Raw genomic sequence first — 26581 nt, 5'->3', positions numbered from 1 at the left:
AAGGAAATTATCACTGTAGCACCTCCTAAGAAACTACCACTACTTTTCACCTGCAAGTTTTGATTCAGTTTCAGTGATGAATTTGATCAACACAGCTGCAATTAAGACCTCCTCTTTGTCCAGTCTTAGCTGTTCCTGTGATGAGCATGCTTGAAAATGAACAAATAAAAGCGCATGTTAGACAGACTACCCTATATTATAGCTACACAAGCGATAGCTTTGGACTTGCCCGGAACAATATCAGTGCAACCTATGTTTCGCTTCACTTCATACAAATATCAAGTTCACTGCTGAAGTGAAGCACAACTGAGTGAAAGTTTCCCGATGTAAACGTTCATAAGAAGGCCGATGGGACAACAGAGCGCAAAGTCCACATGAAACAGATATGGATGGTCCAGTATATTCTATCCAATGGCAAAGCCAAATTCAAAGTGGAAGTTTCACTGAGAGTGCAACCAAGGCAAATTTTATCGCCTGGTTACAATAGGAAGTAAATTCCTGAGAATAGTCTCGTATGACCAACAAGCCGCACTACACAAAACAGTTTGGAAAAAGTGTCTATATAGAATTTTCATTCGAAATTGACTCGGTCACTAAACAAGTTATCAGGGGGCAATTCCATTCAAATGACACACGTGACTGCAGTTGCAGCATCAATTTTCATTCATCAGTAGTCTCCGTGTATTCTATTTCAAAAGTTTTTGTTGAGACCATGCGTTGCTCACATGACAAAATGTCTGCCGGATGGAATAAATAAACATAGGTAGATATCATTCTGACATGGTTTAAAGAAGACTAACTCAAGTGCTCTTGTGTCACATCTGGTTGAAACTATTCACCTCGTAGAGGAACAATACGCCTCTAAGTTAGATACAATTTATATATCAAGTGCCACGGAACCGACTATGATCCGGACTACTATCGATTGCAGAGCCCATCAGAACCCGGTCACGTGACCGGCAACTATGGCTCTTAGTTGGTTTGCAAACAACTCTCTCCATTAAACTCTTTGGCTTTACTCAGTGACCCGTAAACCATACTCTAATTACGAACTATATATCCGTGAAGTCCGTAAAACCGCTGTAGGTGTTTCTTGGTCAGTTCCTCATGAGTGTGTGATGATTTGGCCAAAAGAACCATGAAAAAAATAAAGTCTTTGTCCACTAGAGTAATTCTTTCCACGGGTAGCTACAGTAACACGATTTTATGAGGCAAAAGCGGTTACAATAAGAAAAGACCTTAGAAAGTGACTGCAGTAAATTTAGTTCATGTAGAAAGGTGGCTGGGTTCTATTCAGGTTTTCATCATGCCTATCCAAGGTGTGGTTAGTTCAGGCTATCTGGTCTCGAGGTATGGCAAATAATTAGTACTAAGTGCATTTTTTATATAATGACGAACAAAGGAAAGGAGAATACCTGTTTTTGTAATTTAAAGAAGGTTGGTTGGCAGCCATCATCATAACTAGGGAAAAACGTTTGGAAGTGCTCGGATGCGCGCTACTCAGGCAACCTTGTAATTCATCACCTCTACTAGGATCGTAAAAAGACCCGAACAGAAAAGATGAGATTTGGTCAGACGGTGTGGCAGAGCATACAACATATTCGCACCTAGGGCTTCACAAGTTATGCTAAATCAAGACCATTTATTGTCTGTTGCCCAGTTTTTACTTTGAGGTGGCCTTCGAATAAATTCCACACCCTAGACCGGAGGATTGTTGCGAAACACGAGTGGTAAAATTCTGTCCGTCAGCATGGCCCTGCTGACTAAAGTTAATCGATAAGAAAGTTTCGAAGCGTTACATTTATTATTTAAGAAAAAAGACACTAGGAACTAGTTTATTCAGGCTGTGCATCAGTGTTGCGACAGAGTTTATTTCGCGGTAACTCTGAACTGACGGAGCTCGGAATAGCTCAGTGTTTAGGGCGCTAACTTGCTAGCTAAAATGTCTGTTGTTGGAACCTAGCCTCGGCATCTCGACTGCTCACGTTTAGGTTTGGGCATACTGGAGGAATCTTATCCCTCGTGCTTCATCCGAGAAATACGGCAGCTAGGCACAAAAGTAGGGTTCGAGCTGGACGAAAGAACGAACAGACTAGAACTGATGACTACGTGTGACATCATTTGGTTTTATCGGAAAAATAGAAATCGAAGGTTTAAATGGCACACTTCTAGGCATGACTGAAATGGTTACATCTAAGTTTTGAAATGAATGAAAACAAAGAATGTAATCTATCGGACCTCTTGTCGTACACCCGAATTAGGAGCAAACGTGACTTGTCTAAGAACAACTAGCCTAAGTATACTGTCAGCAAAAAAACAGCTAATTAAGCAACTCAGATAGCAGTGTCTTTGTTTGGAAAGTTAAATGTACAATTCTGCTGAGGACAAACAACTTGGTGCAACTGAACGCCACCGATCAACTGCGTTCAAATCCAGAATTGATAGGATCGTACTAAACCGAACGACCAGCAGCTGGTCGCCGTCTTAGTTGTAACTTATTCTAATGGGTCTTATAAAAGCAACAAGGACTGTCTGATATATAGCCATGAGCGTTCTGCCCGAACAATGGACAAGACCAGACAAATACTTTCAGGGTCTTCACCCAACTCTGAAACGCGTTGATGAACCGTCTTATTGCAGAAACTTTGCAACTGGGCTCACGGAACATAACATTCATAACTCTAAACAATGCAGTACAACATAACATGGCGCATAAAAGATCTGAGGTGGCGGTGAAAAACAGGCAGACATTCTAGAGCCTTTCTGTGGGGAGTGACTTATAATCCCCTTATGTCATGAGAGCTGATAATTACAGCGTATTAAAAGGGTTATCTGATCATCCACACCGCACACGAAACGTACCCTCTGCACCCATATGACCATTTAGTGATAACCATGCATCGGTTCACCCACTGAAGAATGGTCACAGTAACTAATTCCCAGTATCCTTGTAGGCTTGGCACTCAGGAATACCAGGGGCTTTAAGGCGGCAATTTGCTGACAGATGAAAATATCCTGGTGTTTGAACAAGACGGTATCTGTTTCGGATAGACTGGGAGTGGCACTGCTGATAGACCGCACACAGAACCTATCCGCATGTCGTTCCGCAGATCCGGTTCGTGCAGTCTCCAAGTTCAATATGTCCGGTGGGACTACGACGTTTTTTGGGCTCCAGCTCTTCAGCTTTTAGGTGGTGATTTTTTAAGCTGATAAACACGACTTCACATTGTTTCTCCGTCCCCAGCCGTCCCGTTTTGCACCTACGCTTTCCGCTCCATCTGACCTGTCTTCATTCAGACATTGGACCAAAGCATCTAGATTTCGAAGCTTTTGTCTCCAACGCACAAACAAGAGTTGCTCTAGATGTCTGTTGTCGCCTATGTTGTAGACATGTTCTAGCGACCGGAGACGACTGGATGTGGTCGTTACCTACATATCTTCGTAACGTATACGCAAGCCCGGTTTCTCCACACCCTTTTCTCGATTTTTTCAAAAGCCATACTAACCTTAGCAACACGGGATACGGTTGACGGTACATCAACTGCGATGGGTTTCCTATGTTCACATAGTAGTCCCAAAACACCGTCCTGATTTTGATTCGTGCAGTAAAGCTGGTAACTCTGTTTAATGAAGGTTGGAAAAAGAACGAAAGTCTCTTCTGTGTTGGTGCTCAGGTAGCAGATGTGATATGTACAGACGTCGTAAAATTATCAACTATGAGATACATCACGTGCATCTGTGAATAATACACAGTTAAGTGCAAACAAGAGAATGCGAACATCAGTTTGGTAGAAAAGACTACTTCTACCACTAATGCTGAACAGATATCCAGGAATCCGTTACTCGAATTGCATATAGGTATTACAAAAGCTACACCCATGATGTCCCTTAGATAGTGATCACTTGGAGCGGGAGCGATGATACGCCTTTGTTTCACCCTGACTAAGTTGAAGGTCAGAGTGGAGTCAGTGAAGAAGGCCCAGAGCAGCTGGCAACGTTCATGTTGTGGTGCAGCATATATATATATATATATATATATATATATATATATTAGCAATGTTGTGGAATGCAAGTAGCTTGGGTACGCTGTTTGGTTGTTGGTCTGCTCGCCGAGTTTGACAGTGAAAATGATGATAGTGTGTTTTGGAATGAGAGCCATGCAAATAAATTAGACATGTTGGGGCCAATGAGTCACTACAAACCCACACTTTTAACCCATGAGAAAACTTGTGATATGCACGCTGAATGTTCAGTGTAATGAAAAAGAGACGACCTCAAATACCATATCGCTTTCAATGCATATCGTATAAAACCCGGTCTTCGTTTTATTGAAGTTTCTTCTTAGACGGGAATTGTTCAGGAAAACTCAACATCACACTCATTGGATAATACACTGCTGATGTTTTGGTAATCAGTGTATATAAACTAGTTTCATGATTCCTAAAGGGGAAAGGCTGGGGAACATGCAACCACGGCCATAGTCTGAGCTTGTTTTCAGATCTATTGACCTCACGTTGTGGACTAGTGTGGAAACGAGGTTCGGCGGTCTTGGAATCGATGGGTTAAATTTTTGGGATCGGGCCAGGTTGTTCAGTGAATCAATAGTCTATCGTACTGACGCTGGCACGGTTACAGTTTCAGTACAACGCTGATGACCTGCCTGAACAGGATTTTGTGGGACAGTGGATGACCTTTCAACCAGAGTATGGGAAGCGCAGTCAACATCGGTTCTCACGCGCTTAGCCAACATATCGCTCAATGTAGCACACACCCGTGGAACACTGGACTTGTTACTTGGATCTTACCACATTGCAATGTTCAGCATCAGACAAACCGGCCAACGACCAATGATCTGTCGAAGGTTTCGGAATCACCACGTCCATTGCCGATCTCATGAGAAGAGGTATGTCATGTTTCGATTACGCTGTCACGGTACATTACCTTACGTGTGGGGTCAAGATCGAGGCTCCAAGTACTGTGGTGCACAGCTACGTAAAAAATTGGAGTAAAATGTGCAGTACACAACTTTTGCTAACCGGCTACTTCACAAAATTTCACAATGTGTGCTGTTCTATGTCAACTGGTCAGCGATTTGTAATGAATTCTGGACAGTCTGTGGACACCATATTTTCAGTAAATCAGTGAGTTTATGGCATCTGGCAGCTGAATTCACAGACAAGAACAGGTGCTCGGGAATCAAAATTCACTTTAATATTTCCGTCTGGCATCTTGTTTTTCAAGCTGACACCCGGGCCCGACCTTTCTGGGCTGTGGGCAAACCACTCAGAATGCTGGCTTGTGAGTTAGAGATATGCCAGTTAGTTTCCGGTTCGATAGAGCTACAAGGGTATCTGTCTTGGTAATGGCGATGGGATCTACTTTACGATACAGCCTATGGGTGTGTGAGCTTCTTGGACGCATGTGGATGGCAAAACTTCACCCATTTTAGTAGGCATTTTAATAGGATGGAGGTGTAATCAAAGCCAGAAGCAGCTATTGATCACCCAAATTACCATAAAATTGGATTATCTTTTCACTTACCCATTATTTCGAGGCGGAGTCATCGAGTTTTGCGGACCTTGTACACTCTGTACGTCCGCACACCCACCAATGGTGTCTGGTAAACGGGTCACAACACGGTCGATAGGATACACTAGGTTGCAGTCGTCTCTCAACAGCCAACACGCGCTTGTCGCACTACGCTACTGGTCATAGGGTATTATTCTAGATGCCTGCTGCCAGATGGCGGAAAAAGCCTACATAGCCGTTCTGCATTAGATGTCTTGTATGGAAGCTCGAGGACGGTTGCATAAAGAAGCTATGATGCATGTGGTTGGAGGATATGCCGTCTAATAACTTGGTTTGGTGTTTCATTGGTCTGCTTTTCTGCGCATATGAATTCTATCCCAGTGATTGGTCGTTTCACTGTCGGTCTACTCACCATATCACAAACCACACAAACTGACTGGACTCGAGGCTGATTCCGTCGCTCATCGCCTACGCCTGTTGAGTTGTTTTTGTCGAAGTCAGGTTGGAGATTGCTTTAGTGGGCTTGTTGACATCCCTCAGGTTTCACTGCACTCCAAGAAGAGGCACTGTCGGATATTGTGGCAGTTCTTCCTGTTTGTATGGAAGCCCTTCGAAATTCCCTTAGTGAGAGCTAGTAGCCGAAAGCCATATTTGGTGTTGAGGACAGCTCAAGATGTAATGATAAATGCTGGTTTGTTCACAGTTGTGCAACCTACAATAAATTGTTCTGGCTGGTATACAAGTGACAGAACACTAAAACTCTTTCGCCCGATTACTTGTGTTGGCTTCATATGAGGAGTCATTTTGAATAATAACTGCAAGACATGTGATTAAGTTTATCGAAATCTCAGTAAAATTGATTCGCCATAGCCCTAGGTGTGATTCGTCACTCAAACCAGGTAAAATGGTTTCGTGGGTGACACTTCCACTGAATTTCTACCTGAAACCTAAGAACTTCGATGAGGGGGTTCAGATTTACCTAAGGATCGTAGGAGTACGGTTGTTCCACTGACCAAAAGTACATGAGCCTAGCACTAGCAAGCATAACGCCAAGTTTCTACACTGGTGGGTGTTCCCTTTAATTTACTCGTGAGTTTTCTATCTTCATTATTGAAAGTCCGACAAAGCTGAAGCAGAACGATTCATAAAGCTCGTGAGGTGGTGTGGTATGCATCAGGTATTGTGCTAAAAATGATTTTTCCAGAGAAACCCTGATGTCTGTCAGCTAACTATCAGCAGTGTCATGTTAAGATTGAGGAAGCGCCTATCGTGACTGTAAAGTTATAGGAAAGGTGTTAAGCAGAATACGGCCCTCCCATGAACACACCGAAGGAATACTCCCCAAATGGGACCTTTGGTTGTATGGTTATGACTACCGATGACTGGGTGGTCCACTTCTTCACGTACTATTATGTTGAACTTAACAACCAGTTCAATTCACCAACTATAAACTATGTACCATAGGTGGAATGGTTCCAGCTGCTACAGTTTCGATCATAGGAAGTGGAACAGCATGGGAGATACAGCCTAGCATTTTAGCCGATCACAGCTTCAGTTAGTTTGGGAGCTGGGTGACTGCACATTGAAGACGATCGCTTTAATGCATAGACACCACTGATTGAGCGATTTGGCTATTTCTGTCAGTGTTACTAACCACTGGTTAGTTGATCCCCGCGTAACTATTGTAGAGATAAAAGATTTCGATTCGAACAGCCTGGCTACATAGCGAGACCTTGCGAGGAAGTGGATCAACCTTTGGGCATTTTGGTTGTTGGAAGGTATTCATTAGTTATTGCAAGACTTCCTTCTGTATTAACGCGGTCACATAACTTAAGAGTAACATGTTTTGCATCAGACATAAATGCTGAAGAGGAACTATAAACTGTTGCATTATTGTAAACAACATGTTAAGACATTTCACACCTTTCCAATAATAAATAGACTTCAAGTAGCTCCCTAATCTCCAAGATATAGGCATCACTGCAGTTCAAAAACAACTTCTGGTCCTTTCAGCTGAAATCACATGCTCGCTATTTGTTATCTTTGAGCATCGTGACTCTGACCCGTAACACATATTCATAAGAAGTCTATGTCAGTGTTACACCCTCGGTTTAACAATGTGAATAATTATACCATACCATTCACTTTATGCCTCTTCATTGACCAATACAGTGTAGAACCTGGATGAACTGTTCCCTCAATTTATGTTAGGTGGTAGACAGTACAATTTGTCACTTCGATCATTTTCCCGGACTCGAGCAGTTTCTTTCTACTGCTGAACAGGTCTATGTTCGATTAAGTGCAGGCATTTTACAACCAAATTACCCGCATTGGAGCCAGCACTACCGGTAGAACTGTATTCCATTGAAGGAAGTTCAGGTGTTAAGCTTTCCGGGGAGGCTGATAAACTACCCCTGTGTATTTCTCTAGATTCGTACTGTTCACCATTCTCACTCAGTAAGGAATGTCGTGGCTGCAGTTGACATTTTTCCAGAAAGTAGCTTCATACCACCCCCCATATGTCCCGAAATATCAGCCGTTGCGTTAGAGAAAGTGAGGACTCTTTGATTTTCCAGTTAATGTCCCTGAGGCTATCACAAAAGGTTTAAGAAGGAAGCTCGGCTTCTAGGTAAAATCAAATTTATGCCAACTATACAAGCATCACATATTGCCAAAACTACATAAAATACAATACGCATAGCAAACATAGCATTTCATACTTCTTCCAGTTCCCGTGTTCGGCTTTCTAACCTCTTCTTGGACTCTTCCAGCTTTTCTCGCAATTTGGTCTCTTCCAACAATTGTCGTTCCAGTTCTTTTACCTTCTCACCCAACTCAACAGCGTGCTGACGGACACGATTTTCCTCGGCTATTTCTTTTGCCATTTGAGCTTCTAACATCCCCAGCTGTTTCTCGGCGTCGTGTTGTGCGCGGATGGCGTTGAATAGGCGTTCGCTGTTGACCAAAGGACGGACAGAGTTAGAGTTAAGTGACTTGAGCTTTATCCCGAAAAAATACACCAAATCTGCATTTTAATGAAGCCTAGGTGAACATTTTTTCACTCAAGTGCTCAGGACGAACGTAAAATAATGCATATTGCTGCATTTTGAATCTCAGTACAAAAACAATCCGTGTACCTTTGGCGATAACAGGACGGAGTCGCAAAAGCAACTAATTTCTGGAAAAGTAAGTACTCATCTTGTCACGGTATATTTTCATAAGGGAAACTACTCACAATGTTGCTGAAAACTCTTCGACAGCCCACGACCGGTTTCGCCCGTCTTGGGGCTCATCAGGTAGGCCATCATAAACGAGGGATTCAATTGAGTCTTCAGTGGAAACCAAATTGATCTGCAAATGAGTGTATTTCTCAAAAACAGTCCAATTTGGGTTCAAGTAGATCATAAGGTTGACGAGAACTTGGAGACTGCGCTTACCTGATGAGCCCCAAGAAGAGCGAAACCGGTCGTGGGCTGTCGAAGAGTTTTCACCAAACTTGTGAGTAGTTTCCTTTATGAAAATATACTGTGATATCTCGAATATCGTGCCAACTGAATCATGGGGCGGCCTGTGTGCAGCACATTCAGTTGGAGGGCATCATAAACTAGAGATTCAATTGAGTCTCCCGTGAAAACCAAATTGATTTGCAAATGAGTGTATTTCTCGAAATCATCACCCATCATTTTACGTCGGAATGTAACTACCCAGATAATTTGGTAACCAGTCACATTTACCGCTGTGATGGTTCAGTAATTTCCGCAAATTGAACTAGTCTTGCTGGTGATTTCGTACGCTGCAAATATAAGTTAGAAGCGTATCCGAGCCTTATCACTCTGAAATGACCACCATCGCTCTGGTTTTTTGTTCAACTTATGGAGCAATAAAATGCTGAAGTTGGCCACAATTTGTGCATTCAGTCTGTGAATATCAGGTTCCGGAAAAAGAGTTAGGTAAGGATGCCAATACAAGTGTCATTCAGTATGTTACTTAGTACCATGCGCTTACGAAATTGCGAAATTTAAACATACGTTCTTACGAAGCAGCTATCTGAGTTATCAAGGTAGAATGGTACCTAGTACCGCAGCATACGACACATAATCACTGCAGTAACGTACAATGGATTTCAGCCAAGTAGGTCCTAATACTGTTGGAACGTAGGGAGAACTTACTGAAACATATGCATTGAATGATAATCGTTTTCTTGGAGGAATTCTGAACAGAAAAATACTTGGCACCGAAGGGAAGATGAAACCAGTGAGAATGTGGGTTCCTAGAAAGCCTGAACGATGGCAGAGTTCCCTGTATTCTTGTAAAGTCGCCAAAAAGAAGTATATAGCAAACCAGCTGCGAGAAATTTTTGCATGGCACTGTGTGAGTTTCAGTTATTCCAAACAAAAGGAAGATGTTCATTGATACGAACAAGTTTTTCCCTTTCGTTATACAACTGATCAATGTTCACCTTTAGGTAATCAGAGTTTGGAGACCGTCCCACCCAGTGGACCTCACACATTGCTGCAGTGACTCAGTTCTACAGAAGAATTCAAAACATGTAAATTTGATTTCCATCGTGAGATTCGAACGATCAATTGGTCTTTTTAAGCAGAGAAAGAATATCTGTCACCGTTGTTTCAACACTATAAATAAAAGCAACGACAATCAGGCGCCGTGTAGCCTGCTTAACTAGTGCAAAATTTTATTCAAGAACGTCCGACTATGGGACAGAGATGCACGCATTGCAGGATAGGCAACGTACAATAGTAAGTGTCACTGAAGATGCCATCTTTTGATATTCCCACGGAGAATCTCCCAAGTTTAGTCTCCGATTCTGGTATACATCCACGGTTCCTCCTTTGTTTCATCCAAGGCATTGGCCAGTTTACTTCAGCTGTCTGCAGGCTTTACTGCTATGCCTTGCATGTTCTTTTGAATCATTTTATGTTATTACCTCTCCGAAAACAAAGAGCATGGCTCATCAGTGATTTATTTATGGGGGAAACATCAGTGTCTGTGACACCGAAGACAGAGTGAGGGGAAGGAAATTAGAAGTAATTATTCACTGGAGTGGAAGCAGTGACAGCCGGACAAATAACTGATGATAGGTGAGACTTTACTGGATTTGTATGATTGTATCTAGTCTGTTGAGGCTTTGGAAGTTGGTGAGAATGAACTAGAGCCTCAGTCAGGCTCTGTAGATACTGTAAATGGATGGGATGTGTGCAAGGGTTCTTCAGCGGACTATGAAAATCCGGATGTAGTTGGGCAATTCATGAAGCTTCATTATTTATCAAGACCGTAGCAGTATAAGCAAAAACGTAGGCAATCATGGGTAGTTTAGTAGTTTCGGGTAATAATGAGAATAAATTAAATAGTCGACTATGACCGTCTTTTATTCCGTGCATTGTGATTAGAAATTTAGGTTTTGATCACCACTATCGTTATCAATATCAGCTTCAAGAACTGCATACTTATCGTACAGTGATCATAGCTGTCACAGTTTTGTTCACCGATGATTTGGGGAAGTGTAGTAGGTAGCTGCGAATTGGAGGCGATAACTGATAAACTGGTGCGTAAATACAGGACTGTCAGTGGACTTTTAAGTGAGGAGCATGGGGAGGGGGCTATTCATTGAAGACAACGGCTTGGATACACGAGCACCAATTCGGGCTCGAAGTGACACACCAATGTTTAAAGACATTGTCAGAAGTGGGACAGTCGCACCATCAATGGCGCTTGTGCAAGCCTTGATCAATTTATTTTATTTGAACTACAAAGTAAGAGAAAACCTCGAGCTGAGGCATTTGATTCAAACCTAGGGTTTTTGTTAAGTATGTCATACTAATTTACTAGTGCTAGTAATACTCACGAATAAAACCGAATAAAGCCGACACCCAACACAGATTTAGCTTGACTTAGCTGATTGGTTCTCCTTCCGCCTTAAATCTCGACCAACCTCGGAACGTAGTCACTTGGCCTGACGAAGCTTTTGTGTCAAACGTTGCCCAGCAATAAATCTACCCATTGTCACCAAACTTTTTTCGAAAACGAAAACCGTTTCACTTTACGAGGTAAATAGATCACGAATGCTAGTTAACGATTTCTTCCACAATGTTTCATCATAATTTGTCCCCTACGTTTTTCAGTGTACTTTCGACGGAATACATTCGATCGCTGCGCTTTTGGATAAGTTCTCCCTTGTATTGCATAAAGGAAAGTTTATCTACTCTGGCGTCTTCCGGATGTGCAGTGTGGCTTCTCGTGAACCGTCTAGTGTTTTGTAGATTCAGTGGTCCATTACAAGCGTGAACACAAGCAGAATCAAATAGAATCGTCCACTTTTGGAGGTGTTAGCTTTTCTAAAGCGGACAATGCGCAGAGTTGCGCCCTTAGACGCCTGCACTCCAAGGCTCTAACAAACACAGGTGGTGTAGAAACTGCTTACCGTTCTTTCATTTTGATTGCACGTTCGGCATTTGCCTGGGCTCGCATGTGTTGCACTTCAATCGGTTCTTGCCTTCTTCGACGAAGATATAATTCGTGGGTACCCACACAAAGACTGAGTAATCTTTGATTCAGTTTCACATGATCAGAGTAAAAAGTCAAGTTCTAAAAAGGACAGAGCATTGGGGGCTAATTTTTTCGTGGATTGGTAAAGGTTTCTGGGTTGGGTAGAATCATCCGAAACTTGGAAAAACGTTGGTCGTAACTAGCATGCAGTTAAACCATTCAGTAAACCCAATGAACTCACGTTAACCAGAAATACACGGCGATGACTACCTACCAAGAATGGCGAACTGAAATAACGCAAAGTATCAACAGCTCTAATTTAATTATTCTCAGATGGAAGTTTTAAACTGTCTTGATTATAATGAGGCGCTGAAACTCTACTCTCTTCTTCCAGATGACGTAGATTTTTCATTATCAAATGATACTTTCAAGTAGTTGGCATTTTTGTCTTGACCGACTGTATGGCGTATACACAGATAATACGTCTGATTCAGTCCGCTTTGGTCAATTATTATTTGATACTTGGGGTTCCACTCTGATAAAGTTTGAACCTTTCTTCACAAGACGGAAGTGCTAATTGTGCACTTACAGAGTGGTCACTTCTAACAAACTGTATCACAAACAGAGTGAAGTTCCACATTCCTTTCCTGAGTCAATTAGCTTATGTTTTGTTTCGCGTTTTTTTAAATCTACTTAAGAATTTATCACTGTGTTTACCACTGTAACTGTCACTGTAACTATGATGAGGATACCACAGGCACGCATGTCACTTCATCCAAACTGATTTTAGCAGTGTTTCAGTGACGTAGTTCTGAAAGAACTAGCTTTGATGTACCCTCTGCTATGGGGAAATTCTTTAATCTCCGCATTTACTGAAAAACCACAACTAATCGGAATGAATTTCTACGTAAAATTAACCAGCAACTCATTACGGTATGTCCTGAAAGCGAAAATTCCGGAGTGGTTGGCGCATGATCCTACGCTGAGCTTAAAAATGTGTATTCATAGGTCTACCGTTACGATGTGCATAGATTTTATCCAAACAACAAGTCTAAACAAACCGCTTTCGTCTTTTGTGAACACATATTCAATGGTTGCGTAGATTCCATGAAACCCATAGAGGACTAGTGTATTTCCATCATATCCAATTATGGCACTGGTCATCGGAAGTAAGCCACCAAACGGAAGCAGTACACGATAAACAACTTGTTCAGCGTAGTTCACTTATTCGGACCAAATGAGTTTGCTTGTAATGAAATTCTGTCCTCCCGTGTTGAAACCGCTTTCAAGAGAGACAACCCTACAGAAGTGACTAATTTTATCTGCCATAACAGTGGTTCCATCTACTATGTCAATTTAACTATCTGTATCAACAGGGAGACGTTTTGCTTTAACAGCTCTTCGAGATTTATTTTTAATGTGAACCCCAAGGGATGGGTAAACAACACTTATGCATCTGAGTACAGAATGTCAATTGGAAATCCAGCGTAAACAGATAGAGTAGCTAACCGCTGATAAGCAATTCCGAGGTTTAAAATGAGCTACTCGGTTTCATTTTCGGTACAAAATAACGATCTAGAGTGCAGAACATATGACGAAGAGCAGATTTTCAGATAGCAACGCACTTCAAAAGTAATAAAATTAACGGTACTAGACTTATACTGAACCAGCTTGACATCCGAGTAGTATATGCAGCAGCGAACACGTATAAAATCATCGATCGAATTATTTGACCGTATGGTTCTCATAAGACAAATTGACTGCAATGAAATAGTGGTAAGAAAGCTAGACGACTAGAAGTTATTCAGCCTAGGTAGATAATGAGGTTTGACAGATTGAAGGATGATTCAGCAACCTATTAATCGTAGTCTGTTCGCTGATTATCCGATGGTTTTTCATTGGTCTGCTGTGGTGAGTCATGATATGCGGAATCACCAAGATCGTCTCTAAAACGAATCTCCATTATTTCTCCACCTACTTAACGGACCAGGCAGATGAAAGGACATACCATCCGTGTGGTTGCACGTCCCGTTACAGTTGTATCCATCTCATTCACCCCATCTAAAAACAATACCAAATAGTGTATTTTCACATGAAAAAACTCATTCACTTTTTCGCACAACCATTTACGCCTCTTGAACGTCCGTCCATAGAGAAAACTTTAAGAAACGTTAGGCTGTCATAGGGTTTCATAAAACTTGTGAGCGGTTTTCTTTATGAAAATATATTGCGATATATCGAATACCGTACCAACTGAGCTGGTCTTTGTGCAGCACGTTCAGTTAAAGAGAGATTCAACTAAGTCTCCCGATATAACTAAACTGATATGCAAATAAGAGTATTCGTCGAAATCTGTCCAATTCGAGTTCAAGTTGAACATAAGTTTGACATTAACTCGGGGACTGTGCCTACCTGATGAGCCCCAAGAAAGGCGAAACCGATCGTGGACTGTCGGAGATGTTTAAGCAACCTTGAGTATTCTTCCTTTATGAACACTTTACGCTACTTTGACCGTTCTGATCTGCAACTACAGCCCGATCACCTCTTTCCTGTTCCGTTGTTCTAGTAGCGTCCAATTTGCTGTTTATTGTCTACACTGTTAAAAGCATGTCATTTTCTTGATACAAACCTTCCCAGGGCACGGAAATGTTGTGGAATACAGAGCGTTTATCAAGAGCTTTATACTAGTGTCAATCAGTGCTGGGTTTAGTGTGTTTGCACGCACTCAAACTACTTGTGGACCGGAGATCGTCTTCGACTACGATGAGACAAGTGTCGCACAGCACACCAACTGAGGACATTGAGGAAACACCACTGGCATGATCCCACGTTCATACAGAAGACATTTTTCATCTCTTCTTTGTTCTCTATTTTGTGAGAAGAGGACCACATTCGATCGGTCACCAGAAGTTTTCACAGGGACTGAAAACACTGGCATATGTCTCAGTCTCTGGATATTGGGAGCGTCCCTGTCCAAGTGGAGAAGTTAAAGCGGTCTAACGTAATTTTTCCTAAATCTTCTGGCTCAGCACACATTGGTATTATTTAAAAGATTCGGTTGACAAGTATTCCATATTTCTAGTGGTCATATCAGCTCATTTGATGAAGCTGATAACCCCTGGTGGCCTATACATACATACATACATGCTAGTGCCCAAAATCTTACGGATGCTTACCTATTAGTGTTTTGGTGTGATCATTTGTCAGCCAGCGCTTTCACGAGCTGCGCCCGAAAATCCCTTTATTCAACATAAGAAAAAACTCTGAAATTTGAAGGTTTCTCTCTAGCAAGATCTTAATTCCTGTCCATTTCTGATTTTACTAAAATGCTTAAGAATGAGTTCTAAGCTCAAAAAAGCTCATTTGTTTGAAAACAACGCCAAGTCTTTGGTCTTACCAGATTAACCTTTCTCATCAACACTGATGAATCCTAAATAACGTTAATCATTTTTGCGTGAGAGAATTCTGCTCTAGAAAACACCGAATTAGAAGGATGCTATAAGGCCCTTGATGACCTCAGACACCAGTAAGTCAATCGAAGCCAACATAATGAGCTATGGACTCAAACCCGTCAGTGTATACTGCTTAGACCCAGTACCTTAGTAACCGCAATGATACAGCCAACTGTAAATGAGAAACCAACAGCAATAATCCGACATTCACACACATTCCATGCCATAATTACGGGAAAGCACATGAAAATCTTTCGTGAATGTCAAGTGATAGTCTTGGTTCGGCTTGCCACTTCATATTCAGATGGCGACATACAGGAACAAAATAAAGTCCTCTATTTCCACACAGTTTGATATCTACATCAACTTACTTTAAAAGTCAGATATCCGTCATCAAATAACATGAACTAGTTAAAACAGGTTTTGTCAGGCGGAATCCTACGCCTGAACCGCCTTACTTGAGGGTAGGCACTGAAAATACCCATACGTTAATTGGCCAACACCGGTCGAAAACATGGACTCAACAGTGAAAGTATTGCAGTATCCACTAAACGCCGGGCACCATCGGCGCGTCTAGAAAGCATACGAATTTCTGGAAATTCGCCGTTACATAAACTGTAAATACGAAGCGATTCACATGGGTTTTTGACTTGGTTTCACTGTTCAATACACAAGGTGCCCTAATGATCATTGTTCTGCTTAAAAAGTTACCCCTGAATTATTATACCATGAATTTAGTTGAGCCCCAACTGTCATTTCACTTGGAGAGCGAGGATTAGTGTTACTTACTGAATCACACTAGCTCCAAGAATAAGTACAAAGGCGGCATAAGCAATTCGAGGAAATAACTGAATCTCATCGAATCACTGACTCAGAGATTGAGTGTCCAGAAACAAGCAGCCAGCCTTCTATTTGTTCAGCTGAGGCAGCCGCGGTTAAAACTTAATCTTCTTACTGGTCAAACTTCTGACCCCTGCTTCAGGACATGTTCAAACTGGTTCTTCCAGGTTTGACCCCGGTACACATATAGCCACCTCGGCCAGGTTTTTCGGCGTTCTTTCCACTGATTACTGACTCACACACCGTGAATCACTGCTACCGAATGTCATTTCTAATATCTAAGGTGTACACCTCTAGGAGTCAACAAAAAACCGATCTGGCCTGCTTTGGCGGTTGTTTTGGAATAATTGGAAAGTGCACTTTGGTGTGTCAAAGTGGGAAACGGTTAGTGAGTTGTATTCAGTTCTAGATCGGAATTTTCCGATGGTCAACACGTTCCCGTACATATGTCGCGCATCAGTAAGGACATACCAATTAGGCTGCTTGTTAAGCGAATCAGTGGGTATTCTGATTACTTCGATAACTGTGTAGTCCGTAGAGTTAAAATGAGAAAACACTGACTTTCCACCATTAGACGCCAGTTTGAAGGTGGAAGCTAAATTTCGGTTTAAAACCAAATATAGCTCATCGTATTGGTGCTTCACCATTTTATCAGCTACCAGCTGGAATGTTCAAGTCTGCTTCATTTGATTATGCGCACATGGTATGCCCATATGTAATCAAGTAAAAGCGTAGGTTTTAGTTTGGTGGTCCAACGTATCATTTTTTCATGCTATTGTAGAGATCAGTCGGCTCCTGTCCACCTCTAACGAGTTCCAAAGTCGTTGTCACCCCACTGAGGACAGTGATTCCTGGAAAGCCACACGGATTAAACCTTTTTTGCCTAAATAGAATCTCTTGTCCTTGCCGTTTACAGAAAATTTTCTGGAGTTGTTCATTGTAGTGTTTATATTTTCCCGCCCCATTTTGCACTCTGGCTACGCTGACTTTACGCAAAGCATTACGTGGTTTTGTCCAGAACTTTATATATATATATATATATATATATATATGGTGTGCTGATGCATACGACATACATTGCCTGGTGCATTTGCGGAAGATGTGATGGTACACGGATGATTGGGTTTGTTTTCCACGTTTGCATTAGAGTCTTTTTATAGGTAAATTGAGGAGGGAAATTTCCGGGCCACGTAAACCTTCTGTCCAGATATAACACCACATTACCTCCAAGGATGTGCCGAACTGTCTGCCGTGTGAGAGAAATGCATCTATTCCAGCTGACGGTTTACTTTCTGCTGGCTTCGCCTCTGTTGCTTTGAACAAACCGAAGCCGTTTTTCTGATAGCGGTTAGTGCGGTACACTCTTCGGTCCTCTATATCCGTTTTAATAAATTTGATTGTTTTTCCTCATATTTTACGCTGGCTAATTATTCTTGTGACATGCATATTTTCCGTACTCTTCAAATTTGTGAACGTATGTTCACTCAGTCCCTGGGTCGTATTGCGTGCAAATGTTTCGATGTTCCAGTGAGTTTATTTCTACTCCGCTGCTGTATTCTTTTGATAAATGGAATGTAGTGCCGACAGTTTATTCTCACCCAATCTTCGGAACATACGTTGTCAATTCTTTGAAGATGCACGTGTTATTCCGGTCCGCTGATACTAACAATTTGGAATTGCATGCCAAGTGTGACTCACAGATGAAGGAACAGTTTTGACCCCGGAACGCTTGCTAGACAACAGGACCTTATGTGTCAGACACCATCTCGACAATGTAGCGGCCTCACACAGAGATGCACTTAGCAGTGAATCCGACTCTAGAAACTTATTTATAAGCGGTCAGATCCCGTGTGAACTTCAGGAACAACATTTCGCACACGGGGCCCGCAGACCTTCTTTTTGTAGCGCTACGGCGTTCGCAAAAGGACCTTTTTGTAATGGTCCCCCAATTTTTAGAAAACGCAATTCAACCTTCTGTTTCACGTCCGCTGATGAAGGAAAGTGTAAGTGACATTTCAGAAGATCTAGTGAATTGGTTGGCGGCTCTACGTTGATTTCACTTGATATTTCTGTATGCAGTTGAGCTTGTGGTCATCAGCCATCTGCGATGTTGCGGCACGTTTGCAGGACTTGGAGCAAACCGGTGGGCCCTGAGGGGATAGTGGTCATTCTTGTGGGTCATATGCACCTAACCCCACATCCAAAGAGATCCTAAAGAATTTGATTGTTCTCCGCCGTAGCTACTTGGTTCCCAGTTATGCGATCATCCGTAGGTAATGTTCCTGATAAGAATGAGGGATCTGTTTGTTTTTGAAGTTAAATCCACGCTTTTATTCCGTGTCTGAAGATTGGGGGAAATGTGTCTTTGTTCAGAAAATCTGGATGTGCGGCTAAAATATTTAGAGATATGCCGGGTAGATTCGCGTATGGAGCATTTTGGTGCTGCTTGGAAAGGCCCGCACTGATCAGCATAATGGGCAGGAACAACGGAAACACCCACATTTATGTGGACATTTCCACTGGTTTCAATGTAATTCTGATTTGGTATCAGTACCCTGGTCTCTTCAGAATATGTCTTTCGCAAAACCCAATGAGGAACATGATTTGCGAAAGCTTCACTGGGTGAGGCGGGCCTGCGGTAGAATACCCAAAGAGTTTGACCGTTACCCGACACTGCGGTGTGCTTTAATATGTTCCATCGCTATTTGGCGCCAGCCATACTTCAATAAATTATGGACAAGATGAACACACTGTACCGGGAAAAGTCACATTCTTCATGTGATCGATACAATGCCTTGGCTTCCCCGATGACAAACATGACCGTTGACCGGAAACGGATAACTTTGACTCCATTGAACATATGCGAGCGCCTATAGTCGTGGCAGTACTCATGCTGTCTTATCGGAGCCTCCGAACTACAACACTGGCTCAGTGACCTCAAAGACCCCGCGGAATCAGCCAGAAAGCAACTTCCCACAGATCCGTGACACTAGCTGATCGCAGGGAAGTAGGCCTACACCAATTGGCGAATCCGCTTCTATGATATGACCCCAAGATTCAGTACCGGCCTGCCACCGGCCTCGGACAAGCTGATGCAACGCTGCACCCAAATGATTCCAAGAGAGTGACGTCATTAGTCACAATAGTTGTTTTTGAGCCAGAAGTGAATGACTTAGTGACGCAAGCCGACGTCCCGCCGGGTTACTGATGAACATTCTATGCTGAAGTCAACCGTCCAACCTGTTTGACGCACTATCACTGGCCGACAGAGGCATTTCGTTTTCGGAGCGTGTTGTAACTCCAAGGGAGCTACAGTCAGCCTCAATGAAACAGTTCAATAATGAATAACCGGGGGCAAACGGAATGGGGACCATGCACAGTATTATGCTAACTAGCCCCTGATGAACTAAAGGATTGAGCTGGTGTCCAAAACTGGTTTGGGATATAGGAAAACAGCAAAATCACCCTCAAAACACATCTACCTTGACTAAAACCGAATGAACCCTGGTCTTGTTTACACATTGACTGTAAAGGTCTAGTTGGTGTTTGACTCTTGTTGGTTGTAGTAGATGCCTATAGCAGGTATCCAGGAATCCTCCAAGTGAGCAGTCCCATAATTGCCACTACACGCCTGGAACACAGATGTCTGTTGGATTCCAGAGATAATTGTATCCCACATCAATTAAATGACATTGGTATTCACAGGGTTTTACCGAGATAATGGTGTAAAATGTGTCTTCTCTTCGTCCTCTCGTCCACACGGCCAATCATCATAAATCGGGTCCACAGTGTTTGGGTCTTGCAAATTTTCTGCTGAAATCGCTGTATCAACGCCGAATCCTGATTTACCTAATGTAGTGCCCCCCAAAAAGGCTTTGAAAACTGCATGATGCTATTCGGTCAGCAAAAAAGTAATTCGGATATCGGCGCATGAAACTGGGGAACAAATCAACCACACATCGACCACAGGCTCCTTCAGTGATGATCAGATAGTTGTTTCGTTACCACAGCAAGAGCCTACTAAAGAAGCATCTTTGCCGGTGACAAATTGTAACGCAAGACTTAGATTGGTACATCCTAGTCAATTTGATGCGGAAACCAAACTTGGCGGACTAATGCACAAACCCCATACCCCCGAAACCGGTGAGATTAGTTTAGAGGTGCTTCTGAAACCGTTTACCTTAGCTGCAGCGCCTAGACTCCATCAACTTCTGCGACGGAGGTTCAGCCTGAGTAGTCAATAGGAGGGCGATGCTGGGAAGAAAGGAGCTATTAACCAAAGGAACCACTGTAAACGAATCCTTGACTTCAAAGCTGTGCCAATAGACATCAAGAAGAGATATCTCAGGCCAAATCCTATGTGAAAACCGTCTTTGGTTTGCTGAGCGTGGAATCAGAGTAAACTCAATTAAGCACTTGTTGTGTTCACCGTGACCTGAAGTCTTCTGGTTTATTTGTTGTTGGCCCACAGCGTTGTGACATGAGCATATGTTTGCATCGTTCTTTGGGTTTAGATAAAAATTATTCCTATGTTCCACTCACTGGTTACAAAGACCTCACTGGTATAAATCATTGTATGTGAAGCAGATCACAACTCTTAAGCGTAAGGTGAATGGCCAGAAAAGGTCATTTTCATTGGTCGAGAGCCTAGGCAAGTAAAGAGGGCTATCTTCATTTTTAAACGCAGAGATAGGGGTTGAAGAAAATATGTATCATAGAAACACTGGCAAGCAGATGTGCTAAAGTCTCCGCCACCTTAGTTAGCTTCCTTCACAAAAATCCCACTATTACGTTGACGGCCATTCAACATTATGTAGTTCTGTTTCGCTTAGGTTTTGTACTACTTAGAAACAGCATCTCAGTGCCACCGAACAAATCATAGAAACCTCCTTCTTAGTTGGATAAAGGCCAATATACATATATGGGTGCTTTTAGGGTTTCTATAAATATTTGATGCACTTCCTTAAACTTAAGGAATCGTGGATTACTGAAATCAACATAATGTTTCTTTCAGAAACGTAGTCTTCTACAGACTGGAGGCGTAACTGACGAATTTGACACTAAGCACGTCGTTATTCTTCAGAGGCTCGCAGTCAACTCAGTCACTTTGATAACTGCTGTCTCTCAGAATTGGAGCCGCGGTTATTAGTTGGTGATCCTGACAGGTGTGTCACGCATCCATTGGCATTCTTGTATTATAGCTATCGCCTTCACTGCATAACTCTCATTTCCTGCCATAATGGACACGTTAACTATTTTTGACCAATGCACATATTGAACCGTCTTCTCCTAAGCGTCACTCTCATTACCTTATTCTCTTTATCCTCGATAAACTAGGTTCCATCAGCTGGAACCACCGGTTCGAGAACTGAAAACTGGAGTGACCAAAGTGGATCGAGATTCATCAATCCAGCATCGTTCTTCCTGGGATATCCAAACTGAGTCGTGAAATACAGGCGCATATCTTAAATTCAATACAAATCACTTACTTTGCTTGATTTGTCGACGGGTTTGATTATAAATTTCTGCTTTTTGAAAGACACATTGGAAATTTCGCTCCAGGGGAAGCCCAGTTTTGGGGTTAACCTATATAGCGATTAAAGGAAATGGAAAGAAAACGGCCATGCCATCTGTATATGGATAGAGTCTCCCTTCAATTTGCCACAATTGATTTTCTAGATAAACAATGACAAAATTTTAGACCACTTATCTCCTACAAGAAAACTATTGATGAATCGTACACCAAAAAAAATAAAAGTACAATGGTGAACTTCATAAAATTTTGCACAAAACCCAAATTATTCATTCTGATTCCAATGTAGCTATTCATGATACAGGAGCATTGGCAACTTGTGATGTTCTACGGAACAAGACGAAATCATTTATACACCTTGAATTTGTCGTGTTTAGGCGAGGCTAGCTAATGTCGGCAGTATTAATCTGATGTGCGTTCAAACGCCAAATCACTCTATCATCCATTCTTAGTTCTCATAAATAACATCACCTAGAGTGGGTTATTTTCTTTCAGTACGGCTTGCGTAGAATATTTAGACTACTCATTAGTAGGCCGAGTGAAATAGTATATTAAGTCTCATTGGATCTAAGTACTTCCATCACAAGTTCTAAAAGTTGTGCGACTGTTTTCTCCTAAAATTACGTTTCGAATTACTCAAATTTTAATTTAATCATGAGGGCATGTGGCAAGACACTAGAAAAAGAGGACCAATGTCCAAGTTGAGTTACCGTGAAGGAAAATCCCCCGGACACGTTATGGCGTACGCTAAAGAGGTAAACCAAACTGAAACGCTTGGTTGTTTCACCACAGATTCACACAGCTCTCACTTTAACAGATTATGTTGGGGCTTATAAAACGGCAATAAGCAAATGAAATCAGTGTTGTATGCAGTTCTGAAAGCCGAGATTTCAGTAGAAACTATGCTATTACAACTGTGCGCTGTTCTACTTCGTTAGACGTTGATAGGAGTCACAAACGTAAATCGGAGAGGTGTTTAGAGAGGAATTTTCACCTAAAATCGGTTTTGTTACCTCGAGTGATAAATATTGTGTGAGACTATTGTGAAGATGAGTGGGCGCGATGCTGCCACAGGTTCGGGGGCTTATCACGCCAGACGATATAACGCTACCAGAAAACATTAGCACATAACACTGCATTGTTTGACCAACGAATTTTGGATAGGATCTTTGCGGTCGACCATATGCTATTTTCACTGAAACCACATAGTTACGGATATTAATGAAATGCTAAACTGATGTGGAACCGTTGGTTAAAGTTTAGAAATGACTGTGGTCTCGTGCTTTACGTTGAATACCTTCAGCACTGTTTGACAGCAGTCTGGAATGCTTAAGCTAGCGACGAGCAAATCATCAGCCAGGATGAAAGCGTCTTTTCTAACAAACCTGTAGACCGAAAGATTATTCAGTTTGGTGATAAAATCGGCGCGCGAATGTTTGATGTCTCACCTGAAGATAGGTCGAAAACAAGACAATCATCCGTACAGATAACTTTTGTTAAGACGAATCGGTTTCCACAGTTGACCTTTCTGAAGAATGCACGCCACCATAATACTCGCAAATGGAATTATGTTTCGCTGTAGAGAACCGCGAAGAAGTGAGATTGGCAGGCGGTGCAGGTGAACAAAGTGGTTCCTTTTGACAAGCTTACCATGACCTACTTTACTTAAACACTCGCAATCCCACATCCATCTCATGAGCCGGGGAAACACTCACACACTGACTGTATGCAACAGTACCACACAAGATCACGAATGAATCCATGCTTCGGGTTTTAGGAATATTCATAGAAACGACCCAATAAATGTTTGCCAAAGTCACTCCAAAGCTTTATCCTTGACCATCTTGCCCATTCAAAACACCGCAGTATTTTGACTAACAGCGTTTTCTTAAGAGGAACCGCATGAAGTTCAGCAGCTCAGTATCAATCTTGGTTTAGATGATACGAACCGTAGACAACACGAAATATTCATCTAAACATTTCTCATCGCATCTATGTCTTTCAGAATCGTGAACTCTTCCCTGAAGAGTGTAAACCATCTCGAATGGTTTCTCATTCGATTCCCCGTAATCATGACTTCCCCTTCTTGCTGAAACTCTCTCGATGTGTTACCACAGATATGCGTTTGAGCATTTACCTGTCTCAGTTGTTAGTTAGCCACGTTCCAGTGAATGCGCAGATCTCGCCTAATATTGATCGTTTGTTGACATTTTTATGATGGGTGTCCCAATGAACCAACTAACAATCTCGTTAACCCAAATCGCTGAGTGTCTTTGACCGACGACTCGCTGTTAGGGTTCGATGTGCATTAAAGTAAGTCAGATACGAGTGGCATAGTCTCACAGAATCGCCACGTATGGAACACCGGATAAAAAAGCGTTGAATTTTATTGCGTAAATCAGTCATGGTTGTTATTCCATTAGGGTTTTCTTATGCACAGCAAGCTTTATTCATGACGTCATCGTTTTGCTTTCGCGTTAGCAAAAACATTTCCTTTCAAGAACTATCATTTTTATAGAGTGTACCATTTTATCCGCTAACAGTTTTCAAACCAAAAACTATCGTGAAGTGGTTAGGTCTGCTATTCCAGGTTTCAGTTTGTCATGGATCCATAAGGTTTGACGATATGAAAATGAGCTCGAAAGATTGACACAATGTTACTTGACCACATGTGGTGGGAAGCGTTTGCTGCAATGTGTTGTGGATGGATTCATATGGTGTGACTTTGCATACGTGATTAGGTAATGAGAACCTTACGCCAACACTTGGGGGTGAATTGGACTTTGCAGTCTACAACATATTCCTCTAAAAGCTTATTTTACGTGTGCTGGCTTTTGGTCGGCATAAGTTCAGCTTGTTGAACATAGGCAAATATTTTCCTGATAGAACACACATCTCACCGGATTGCTGGAAACCCTTCGACAGACTGCAACGGGTTTCGTCCTCCTTAGAGTTCACCAGGTAGACACCGTCCGTGCGTTCTCATCAAAATTGTTTTCTACTTTAGAACTAAATTGTATGCAACCGACGGAATATATGAAGTTAGTGTTGACGGGCGACTCAGCTGAATCCCAGCTGAGACCTTGAGTTATGACATTCTTCAAGTGAAACGCGAGGCAGTCTGTGTGCACGAAGAAACTTATAAAGCAAGGATTCTAGCTGGGATTTAAGTGAGTCTTCTATAACCGGCAAACTGATTTGCAAGTGGGCATAATGCCCCAGGAGTCAGACAACGGAGACTAGGGTGATAAGTATATAAAATTTAGAGTAAAGCTTTCGGACGTGGATAGTGAGTGATCATTCGAAACGTTTTTGACATGTTATAGCTTTTCTTTGTAAGTCCTGAAAATTTCAGCTATTCTACTGATGTAGAGAAAGCGTCAGAAATCTACACGACCTCCGATTTGATGGTGTAGACGATCAATGGTGCGACCATGACCAGAAAGCAGGTCCATCAAGTGAGTCTTCAAAGTTTCTTATGAATCTTTACAGTACTTGTGCTTAAAAGTGCAACACGAGAAACAAGTAATTTTAAAATTATGAGAAATTTCAATGACTCCCTCGATTCCACTGCTTTCATTGTGTTGTGCTGTAGTTGATACACACATGGTGCAGTTCATTTGGAAATATCTGCTTAGGAACTTCTCATAAGCTACGGAGAGGTTTGCTGTCAGACGCATATTTGTCGGTGCCCACTGCATCTGACGCAGGTTGTGAACTAACGAAATCCTACAGGTATGCAGGTGATTGCTTCCTGCACTATCAATGTCATCTTTTTGGTTAACCAGCCTACTGAATCCACGTTGCTGCGGTCGAGTTCTGTGAAAACCACCCGCAAACGGGATTGAAAATTGGCTGACAACGAGCGACATTTTAGCATACACTTGGGTTACTTGATAACAACATCTGTGGAAGTGACTACGGATTTTGCAATGAGAATGTAGGATAGTCTGTGCACGAAATCAAAGAGCACATTAAAGGTAGTTGATTGTCACTTTGAAGTAGTTACTAAAAGATTGAGCACTATTGATCTGAATACGAGGGCATTGACCACACCGCAGAAACAAGTTCGTGGATTGTAAATTTATTTCAGAGTGTATTTTTCAGGTTTATAGCAAAGGCTTCATTTTGTGCCAAGCATGAGGTAACCACAAAGGGGAGGAGCTGGCGATCAGGGAAAATTGTCAGTTGCTGAAATATATTTATCAGTTGGGCAGATCTTATAGACGTCCAGACGCGCAAAATGGCGCGCACGTACCAAGCCGTTGTAGTGGGTTAATAGCTTCCACCCCCGATTTCCTCAAAGATTGGTCAACTAACAACCCGTATTCACACAGCAGTTGTATCAGCTATCGCCGTCAATACCCCAGCTTATCGGCAAACGGAAGTATGACAGCTGTGATCACTGCATAGTAGGTAGGTGGTTCTTTCAGCTGAAGCCGATGGTGATGGTCTCCTCATAGTTCGTGGGTAGCTGCTGAGTCTAGCTGGGGATGCAGTACCTAAACAGTTCACCCTGTGTGACGATACTCTTGAGCACACTGAATTCTGCATCTAAATGTTATCAGAATCTTGCACGGATCCACGAAGAATTTTGAAACAGTGTTCGATAAACAGCTCCAAAAATGACCTCGGGATTTGGCACAGATACAAGTGGTACCATTGCCCGGCCTTCATCTACTCTTAGACTCCGCAATTTAGTGTAAACCATACATCATCAGGA

General features: G+C 42.2%; 1 protein-coding gene across 1 annotated transcript in view; it reads right to left on the bottom strand.

Annotated features, from left to right (window-relative positions):
* T265_12689 (hypothetical protein) overlaps positions 1 to 26581 on the bottom strand; it is a gene marked incomplete at both ends in the record, with an annotated part of 43962 nt that overhangs the window by 2225 nt on the left and 15156 nt on the right. The window contains 4 exons of the mRNA XM_009164952.1: positions 8250 to 8484; positions 11969 to 12132; positions 14446 to 14517; positions 21815 to 21911. Coding sequence (XP_009163216.1) covers positions 8250 to 8484; positions 11969 to 12132; positions 14446 to 14517; positions 21815 to 21911 — 568 coding nt within the window. The remainder of the gene's footprint in view (positions 1 to 8249; positions 8485 to 11968; positions 12133 to 14445; positions 14518 to 21814; positions 21912 to 26581) is intronic.

Source organism: Opisthorchis viverrini, assembly GCF_000715545.1.
Source record: "Opisthorchis viverrini unplaced genomic scaffold opera_v5_10, whole genome shotgun sequence".
Taxonomy (NCBI): Eukaryota; Metazoa; Platyhelminthes; class Trematoda; order Opisthorchiida; family Opisthorchiidae; genus Opisthorchis; species Opisthorchis viverrini.
The sequence above is the reverse complement of the archived record's forward strand: the minus strand, read 5'-3'. Positions and strand labels throughout refer to the sequence as shown.